The sequence below is a fragment of the Lutra lutra genome, chromosome 11 (genome assembly GCF_902655055.1).
Source record: "Lutra lutra chromosome 11, mLutLut1.2, whole genome shotgun sequence".
Lineage (NCBI taxonomy): Eukaryota > Metazoa > Chordata > Mammalia > Carnivora > Mustelidae > Lutra > Lutra lutra.
Genome location: NC_062288.1, coordinates 31,383,051 through 31,393,296, shown reverse-complemented (window position 1 = coordinate 31,393,296; position 10,246 = coordinate 31,383,051). Strand labels below are relative to the sequence as shown.

Below are 10,246 nucleotides of genomic sequence, written 5' to 3'. Positions count from 1 at the left end.
ACCCCCCTTTCTTCTTCCCCTACTAGTTATTTAAAAAATTGATATATAAATTGATAAAAATTGATATATAAAATATAGGCTATGGTAGAAGAATAGCTTAAGGATCACACTCCTTTTTAATACACCTCATTTTTCTTCTTCGAAACCTGAACCAATATGTATTTTCTGTTGTGAATAATTTGGTCTAACCCTTTCAGTATTTTAATTTTATTTTTATTTATTTATATATTTTTAAAGATTTTATTTATCTATTGGTCAGAGACAGAGAGAAAGAAAGAGTACACAAGCAGGGGGAGTGGCAAGCAGAGGGAGAAGTAGGCTCCCAGCTGAGCAAGGAACCTGATGTGGGGTTGGATCCCAGGGCTTTGGAATCTGACCTGAGCAGAAGGCCAATGCTTAACTGACCGAGCCACCTAGGCATCCCCCTTGTCTTTTTAATATGGAGTTTTAAAAACTAGTAAAAGATTATGTTCAATGTAAAAATTTAAATTTTTAAGTATTTCAAAAATAAAGAGAAATACTGAGGGTAATAAAACTAACCTCCTAAGCAGATGATCCTGAGAATCAGAATGCCTGATTGATTAGGAAAATAATACATGTTAATTATGAAAAAATTGAAAACAAATCTGTAAAAATAAAAGAAAAATATCTGTATGCCAATGTTAAAAGATTATCACTGTCAACATACTTATTTCTAGTCATATTCCTTCTATAAAATCACACTTTAGACACTGTCTCCTGGCCTACCTACACACTGTACTTGGGAATACATTGTTTATGAAAGTTTCTTTTTGCTTTTTTATGTTAACATTATGTGATAACATTTCCTTGACTCATTTAGTATTCTTTGGGAAACATAATTTTCAGTGTCTATATAATTCTACCTTGTGAAGTAGCATAATTCATATAACCATTCCTCTATTGAAGACATGTGGGCTATTTCATTTTTAATTGTATTTGACAATAGTGACTATTCTTATACAGAACTTTGTGCTCCTTTCTTATTAGTTCCTTAAATAGAGTCATGAGAGTAAAAATTACTGCATTAAGGCACAAATACATTAAAGACACTTAATGTCTATTGTTAGATTGATTTCCAAAAGACCTCTTCTCCTGAGTGTATAGTGCAGAACATACATTTGCCAAAACTATTATTGCTTTGCTAATTAGATACAGAATTGTTAATTTTTTCATTGACTGTTTAAAATGGATTTCTAGAAAATTCGTTACTTGAGTTCATTTAGATTTTTTTTTTCTAACCTTTGTGTACTTAGACAATCTCTGAAATTTAGGGTTGTTATACCACCATCTGCTTTAAGTTAAAAAAGAAAATTTTTAAAAATCTATGTGTTTAGCATCTTTTGGGTATAGCAATGACTTTTGTTGATTAGCAAAGTTTGGTTCAATTTTCAGGTACATACTGCATAAATGAAAGTGGAAAATTGATGACTGTCTAGTGACTTTAAGTTATTTAAGCTTTCATGGTTGAACCTCACCCCGCACCCTGAATTTCATTAAGAATTTTATATTAAAGTGTTTTTTTTAAAACTAGGGTTTTAAAAATGAAGTTATTGATCAGATAATCATAAACCATTTGAATAATCTGATATTATATTTGAGAAAGGTGCAAGGGAACCAGTGTTTTCTTGAAAATTTCCTTTCTCTGTTAGTCTGTGTGCTGCTTTTAGTCACTTAAGGTCAAGATCTTTTCTATAAGTAAAACTGCTATGAGAAAATGATGATTATTAATATTTGTGAGTATAGTTGACCTACCATGTTACATTAGTTTCAGGTGTACAACTTAGTGATTTGACAAGTTTACACATTATGCTATGCTCACCACCATTGTAGCTACCATCTGTCCAATTACATCGCTCATAAAATATCATCAACTGTATTCCTTATGTTCTGCTTTTTATTCCTGTGACTTACTTATTCCATAATCAAAGGCCTGTATCCCCCACTCCCCTTCTTCCATTTGTCCAACCTCCCACCACCTCCCTTCTGGCAACCATCAGTTTGTTTTGTGTTATTTATAGTTCTGCTTCTGCTCTTGGTTTGTTTATTCATTTTTTATAAAATTTATTTTTATTTATTTTTTAAGATTTTATTTATTTATTTGACACAGAGAGAGCACAAGCAGGGAGAACGCAGGCAGAGGGAGAGAGAGAAGCAGCTCCCTGCTGATCAGGGAACCTGACCCTGGGATCATGACCTGAGCTGAAGGCAGACACTTAACCGACTGAGCCACCCAGGTGCCCTTCTTTTTTTTTTTTTTTTAGATTCCATTTATGAGTGGAATCATATGGTGTTTGTCTTTCTCAGTCTGACTTAATTTACGTAGCATAATCTTCCCTAGGTCCATCCATGTTGTCTCAAATGGCATGATATCATCATTTTTATGGCTATGTAATATTCCATAATATTACAAAGAGACTTAAAAAAAAGGATGTGGAAAAAGAAATATATATATACCACACCTTTTTTTTTTTTAATCTATTTGTCTACTGATGGACACTTAGGTTATATCCATGTCTTGGCTATTGTAAATAATGCTGCAATAAACATAAGGGTGCATATATCTTTTTAAATTTGTGTTTTTATATTCTTTGGGTGAATACCCAGTAGTGGAATTACTGGATCAGATAGTAGTTCTACATTGAACTTTTTGAGGAACCTCTATACGGTTTTCCACAGTGGTTGTACCAATTTACATTCCCATCAATAGTGCTCAAGTGTTTTCTCTACATCCTCATCAATGCTTTTGTTTCATGTCTTCTTGATTTCAGCCAATCTAACAGGTGTGAGGGGATATCTCATTGTGGTTTTGATTTGCATTTCCCTCCTGATGAGTGATGTTGAGCATGTTTTCATTTGTCTGTTGGCCATCTGTATGTCTTCTATGGAAAAATGTCTACTCAGGTTTTCTGCCCATTTTTTAATCGGTTTGTTTGTTTGTTTTGGTGTGAGTTGTAGAAGTTCTTTATGTATTTGGGTGTTAACCCCTTATCAGATGTATTGTTTGCAAATATCTTCTCCCATTCAGTAGGTTATCTTTTTGCTTTCTTACTGGTTTTCTTTGCTATGCAAAAGTTTTCAATTTACTGTGCTGTGTGAAAGTTTATGTTTGCTTTTGTTTCCTTGTCTTAGGAGAGGTATCAAGAAAAATGTTGCTATGGCTAATGTCAGAGAAGCTACTACTTATGGTCTCTTATAGGACTTTTATGGTTTCAGATCTCACATTTAGGTCTTTAATCCAGTTGGGAGTTTATTTTTGTATATGGTGTTAGAGAGTAGTTCAGTTTCATTCTTTTGCATGAAGCTGTCCACTTTTCCCAGCATCATTTATTGAAAAGACACTTTTCCCCATTGTGTATTCTTGCCTCCTTTATCATAGATTAATTGGCCACACAAATGTGGATTTACTTCTAAGATCTCTATTCTGATCCATTGATCTTTGTGTTTGTTTTTGTGCCAGTTACCATACTGTTTTGACTACTACAGCTTTATAGTGTATTTTGAGATCTGGAATTGTGATACCTTCACTTTCGTTCTTCTTCCTCAGAATTGCTTTGGCTATTTGAGGTCTTCTCTGGTTCCATATAAATTTTAATGCTATTTGTTCCATTTCTGTGAAAAATGCTGATGGTGTTTTGATAGGTATTGCATTGAATCTGTAGATTACTCTGAGTATATGGACATTTTGATGATATTAATTCTTCCAATCCATGAGCATGGGATATCTTTCCATTTGTTTGTGTCATTTTTCAATTTCCCTCATCAGTGTTTTAAGTTTTCAGAGTACAGGTCTTTCACTCTGTTGGTTAAGTTTATTCCTCAGTGTTTTCTTCTTTTTGGTCCAATAATAAATGGTATTATTTATTTTATTTCTTAAAAATATTTTATTTATTTATTTATTTATTTGAGAGAGAGAGAGAAAGAAAGAGTGCACAGGCAAGCGGGGTAAGGATAAGAGAGAGAGAGAGAGAATCTCAAGCCGACTTTGTGCTGAGTGGCTGAGCCCCAAAGTGGGTCTCCATCTCGGAAGTCAGAGGTAATGACCTGACCCAAAATCAAAAGTCAGACCCTGAACTGTCCTAGGTGTCCTGAGCCACCTTGGCGTCCCATAAATGGTATTATTTTAAAAATTTCTTTTGAATTTCTCTTTCTGTGACTTCGTTGTTAGTGAAAAAGTTATTTATTGACAATGACGAGAAAATCTGTAATTGTCATTTAATTTATGTGCATTGTATAGGACAATCCTTATTTTTACAAGGAAAGAAACTAAACATTAGCCATGTTGTTAAGTCTTGCTCAGATGAAAAAATATAATCTGACTCATACATTTTGGATGCATTAAAGAATAAAAATATACAAAAAGAAAATAATGGCTAAATAAGAAATTATAGGTATTTATAGGATCTATGGAGGAACAGGTGTCTCTAAGGATAAAATAAAGGAAGAAATCACAAAAGGAAATTTTATATTTGAGTACATAAAAATGACAATCTTTTGCAAAAAAGGCCTCCTGAAACAAAATTAAAAGACTACAAACTCAGAAATGTATTTGTGACAGATATGGTAAACAATGTGTAGTACAGAAAACTTAAAAGATTGCTTACAAAGTAATAGAAAAAGATGGAGCTTGGGGTGCTTGGGTGGCTCAGTGGGTTAAAGCCTCTGCCTTTGGTTCAGGTCATGATCCTGGGGTCCTGGGATCAAGCCCCACATTGGGCTCTCTGCTCAGCAGGGAGCCTGCTTCCTCATCTCTCTCTGCCTGCCTCTTTGCCTACTTGTGATCTCTGTCAAATAAATAAATAAAATCTTAAAAAAAAAAAAAAGATGGAGCTTTAATAGGAAAATAGCCAAAGTGTCAGTGGAAAATTCACACAAGAATTTATATTTCCTGACAAGAGAAGGAAATATATAATCATATATCATATATAAACATATATATAATAATATATAAAGAAAAATTATTCAATGTCACAAATTATAAAAATACATTTAGAAATACTATCTTATTAGCATTTTGCTAAAATTCTAAATGGCAAGTATCTAAAGTATCATTAAATCTAGAATGATGTTAAATAAATACTTAAACAGCTGGAAACAATTGATATAAAATTGTTGGAGGGAATTTGTGCACTATTAAACAAAACCCAAAAATACACATACGTTGCTACCCAATGATTTCAATTCTAGAAAAGCATCATAGAAAATTAAAAGTAGAAGTGTGAACAGATTATATACCAAAGGCAATCATTCCAGAACTATTCTTAACATCAAATACCTGAGGAAAAAATGCCCGATATCCAATAGTAAATTATGTATCTCCAAGGTGTAGATGTTGTTAGACAATTATTAAAGCTGTTTTGTCAGAGACTTCACTGACGAGAAAACATTCGTGTTGTTAAGGGAAGAAGAGAAGCAGGTTAAAAATAACAATTCTAGTTTCATAGTACACAAGCGGTTAAAAGACCATGAAGGAAATTCTTCAAGATGCCAATACCATTAATGGTGTTATGTCTTATTGGTGGGATCCCTAGTAATTTTTACATTCTTCCTAACACTTTTAAGAATTTTTCCAGATTTTTACAATAAACATACATTATAATAATAATCAGAACGAGAGAGTGAGAGAGGGAAACTTTCACATTCCATGTGGAAATGTTTATTAAAAAATATTAAAGATAGAGACAAAGATAAATTCAGGTCAATTTATGAGTCTGCCAGGTACCTTTCTGCAGGTACTCAAGTATCAGAAACTTGGGTACTTCTTTTGAACAACGGGAGAATTTACATCATCACAGAATTATAGAGCAAGAAGGGACCTTTTCGATCCCCACAACAGGAAGGCACTGTGCCCATCTGGTTCACCAGTTGGTGCCCATTACCCAGTTCAGTATATTTGCAATGAAAGAAAATAAGAAGACTACCCCAGTTCACTGTACGTATAGAAAAACTGCTTCCTCCAGAAACAAAAGGGCTTTCTTGCCCAAGATTACACGTTTTCCCCATGAAATGACACCAATAGTAGAAGTACTTGGGGTTACTACTATTACCAACACCTACCGCTATCTACTGCTTGCCAGGCACTCCCCCAGGTGCTTTATGGTGCATCAATTAACTTAACCCTCCTAACAACCCTATAGGGTAGATATTGTTACTATCTGCGTTAAAGAAGTGAGGAAACTGAGTCACCAGCTGCATCGGTATTTCACTCTCCTTTCCTCCCTGCAATTTTAGGCAGATCCTGATGACCCAAAAATTCGCTCTGACGCTAGCTAGCTTGGATCCTCACCAAGGGCCGTCCCTAGGGCGCGTCTGTGAGTGTGTGTGATGCTGGAAGCAGGGAGGTTTTAAAGACCCGTCGCAGGGTAAACAATACTCTGATGTCCTGTGTTTTTTACTCTGGCTTCACGCCTGGAGCGCCCCTCCTGGCGGGCCACGGGGACCGGGGATACCACGGGGGACCGCGGCGTCTCTCCCCCTCCCCTGCGCGGCGAGCCTCGGGCCCGGCGGCGGCGCATCCCCTCTGGACCCGCTGGGCCGGGCCGCAGCACCCGCCCGCGCCACCTGCGCCGGGGCTCCCGCGTCCCCGCCCCGCGTCCCGCCCCCGCGCCGCGCCCGCGCCCCGCGGTCCCTCCCTCCGGCGTGACGGGAGCACCGGCGCTGGCTGCCCGGCCCTGAGCGCAGCCGAGCCGTCAGCGGGCAGACGGGCAGTGGGCGAACGAGCGGCGAGCCGAGCGCGCCGCACCCGGGGAGGCTGCCTTCCTGCCGGCCGGCGGACCGCAGCGGGACCGAGATGCGGCTCCTCGCCCCGGGTCCGGCGCGGGGGAGGGGCCGGGGGCGGCGGGCGGGGGCTCCCCGCTGCGAGCTCTCGCCGCCCTGGAGCCCCGCCTGGATTTGCTGCTGGGCGCTCGCCGGCTGCCGGGCGGCCTGGGCTGGGGACCTGCCCCCCTCCTCCTCCGGCCGCCCGCTTCCTCCTTGCCTGGAGGTGAGCCGCACCTGGTCCTTTACCTGGAGTTTGCGGGGGAGGGGGAGGACGGAGCGGGAGGCGAGGGGCGAGGCGGGTGCCCGGGTGTCCCTCCCTGCCGTCGCCTTTTGCCTTCCTTGGAGGACGGGGGCTTCCGTGTGTTGCAGGGATGAAGTTGCCCGCCCCGGGAGGCTGGCCGATAGAGGGTGTGTGGCTTTGCTGTCTTTTGGGGGCTGCTTTTCTCTTCGCGCTCCTGCTTTGAGGGCTCTGAAGGACTTTGCGGCGCCCTCTTCAGAGTGCCAGGCTTGAGGACTTGGGCCTTGGCAGAGATTTCAGCAAGTGGGGTGGCGGGGAGACTGGGGAAGCCCAGCTAGTGGCATTTGGAGACCCATCCCTTCACAGCTTTTCTGGAGAGCCAGATGTTGCCACAGGAGGGTTTCCCGCTTCCCCCACCCCCATGTCCCTCCTCCCCGTTTCTCCGTCGCCTTCTCTTCCCCTAGACCCTGTAGGGGTCTCTACAAACCCTGTTCTCCCACTCCCCCGCACTCAGCTTCCTGATAAGGCCCTGGGGACTTGCTGAGCCACTGTGTGGTATCACTTGGCATCCTTCTGGCAAAATACGGATATGAATTAGAATAAAAGAGTGTGTACTTAGGGAAGAGGCGGGTTGGTGATCTAGAAAATTAGAAAAGACAGTGAATATGCTCCTTTTGGGGGGTGTTCATCTGGCTGAAGCATCGCCACTATTTATTTTGTACTTCGAGATTATTGTTGACTTCTAGCCAAAAAGAAGAAATTGTGGGTGATGAGATTTTCTCCCGCTTTTAGGAGAACTGGACTTAAGGTGCCAAAAATTTACAGGGGGTGTCATTGGTTCTTGTAGTGGGTGTTTATCTTTCCTTTTAGTCTTCCAGAAAGTGCAGCCTCTTAACGAAAATCAATGAGGGGAAGGAAGCAACATTTCTGACCTACTTTGAGTGATTATGTTTGGCAGGATATGGGGAGTAGATACTGTTTTTAGGGAGATTGCTAGGAATCAGGGTGATGGGTCATTTTAATTTTTGTAGCAAAAATAGGTTAGCCAATAGCCCCTCTGGGAAGAAAGGCCAGACCCTGTTCCTTTGTGTGTGATGCTGTAACTTTTAAATTTCACCCAGGCTTGAATTATAGATTATCTGCGTTCTGGATATCATCCATCACCCTTGGATTTTCATCATCTTCTCTCATAGTACAAGTCCCAAGACAGACTGAAATGAGAGAGAAGCAGATCAAAGGCATGTGTGGGAGCGCACGGGAGTGTTGCAATGGGGGAAATGAGGGCAAGCTCTCAAGAAAGAGCTGTGTTTAACTTCGGAGTTGATCAATGTAATTAGTAGTTTAATCTGTGTTCTCCAACTTTACCTTTCACCTGGGAATGATCCGTTCTTCCAGTTTTCCACAGAAAGCTGCTTCTTGGACATCCTCAGATTGAACTGTTCTAACCCGACAAATGTAAAGCTTTGCTTCCAGACCCCAGCCTCAATGGGCACACCATACTTCTTCTGAAATGGAATGAAACATCTTGAGGTTTTTGTCACACTAATTCTTTTTTTTTTTTTTTAAGATTTTATTTATCAGAGAAAGAGAGAGAGAGAGCGTGCACAGGAGAACACAAGCAGGCAGAGGCAGAGAGAGAAGCAGGCTCCCTACTGAGCAAGGAGCCCGATGCGGGACTCCATCCCAGGACCCTGGGATCATGACCTGAGCTGAAGGCAGCGGCTTAACCCACTGAGCCACCCAGGCGTCCCTGTCACACTAATTCTTAGTAGTGAAGGATCTATTTGAAATGCCAGGGTGAGATTTGGGGCCAGTGGACTGATGATTTTTGGTCACTACGACTAAACTGATCATTTGGACGATCACACGCACCAGGCATGTACACCTAGGAGGAACAGAGTAAGAATCTGCAGCCTAACAAAGAAATAGTGACACGAGAAGGAGGAAGATGACAAAGTTCAGGAACACTCTCTTCAATTAATCCCAGCTCGTTTGTTGCTCTGACTTTAGAAATTGCATGTGATTCAGTTCCTTGAGGTCTCCTTTGAATTTGCCCCCCAAAAGTGGGAATGCATGACTCCTGTGGAGGGATCGTATTGAGCTTGCCTGTGGCTGGTTGTCTTTTTAGAAATGGTGATGCACGGATGCATTGATATTCTTCCTGATGACTGACAACACTTGTATGATGACTGACTGAAAGTTAGAGGCTCCTCTGGAAATAGGAGAGGCCAAGCAGTCTCACAGGGGCTGAATCTGCTCCAGGGCATCTGGTCTAACTAGCTGAGACAGTTTCTAGAATTGATCGCTGTTTCTCTAAGACATTGTTTTTAAGAGGAAAGGGAGAGGAGCAGGTATTTTCCAGGCTCTGAGGGTAAGGGTCTGTTGTCGTTTGAGGTGGAGCTAGCTGTGGAATTATAGGCCAACTCTTGTGGACAAAGATATAAAATAATTATTTTGTGTTCACTCTTACCTGTTTATCCCTGTCCATGATTGAGTAAAAGAAAAGGAAGTGAATGCCATACCCCAGAACAGAGCTATGTGCTGGGGAGCAGAGTGAGAGAGTACAGTGAGTGTCAGCAGCTGGAAACTAAGGCCAACCTCTTAATAATAGGAGACAATATTGAAAAGGATGGAAAAGTCTGTGATTCTAACTTCCTCCCCCCACCTCCCTAGTAGTTTGAGTTTCACCCTCATCGACCAGTATTTTTATAAAAGTAGACATGATTACATTACGTAAACTTTAATTTTCCTTGCTTGCTCCTTAGAAGAAAGCAAGGGAAGGAAAAAGAAACAGAAAATTGGTCTGGGACTAATCAAGTTACAATCACTAGAGTTCAGAAAAAAAACCTTCAAAAAGACAATTGAGTTATGGGTAAAGTTTCACTTCGATTTTTGCAGAGGATGGGACTCTGGGGTGAAACTCATGAAGTATGGCTTCCTTTGTCAAGTCATTGGATTATGGAGCTGAAGAGGGGAGAAAGTGAGGACCTTTGGAATGAATGTTCAGCTGGTGATCAGATCAGCAGGGTAGAAGCACAAGCACAAACAGGAAGGCTGTAGTTGGGGAGACAGAAAAAAAAGTAAAGTCAGTGTGTCAGAGAGGAAGGACAAGAGGATGTGACTTTGGTTGGTGGTGTTGAAGGGAAAAAAGTATGAAGACTAGATGTCAGAGAGTGCAGAATTAATTTCTCAGGCTTATGGATGGGGAAACTTAGGAAGGATAAGCATCCT

The 10,246-nt window shown here is 40.8% G+C and overlaps 1 protein-coding gene across 1 annotated transcript in view; it reads left to right on the top strand.

The window, feature by feature from the left end:
• The first annotated feature begins 6,690 nt into the window (after nt 1-6,690).
• Nucleotides 6,691-10,246, top strand: part of ELAPOR2 (endosome-lysosome associated apoptosis and autophagy regulator family member 2) — a 174,970-nt gene continuing 171,414 nt past the window's right edge. The window contains exon 1 of the mRNA XM_047695726.1: nt 6,691-7,000. Coding sequence (XP_047551682.1) covers nt 6,809-7,000 — 192 coding nt within the window. The 5' untranslated portion in view covers nt 6,691-6,808. The remainder of the gene's footprint in view (nt 7,001-10,246) is intronic.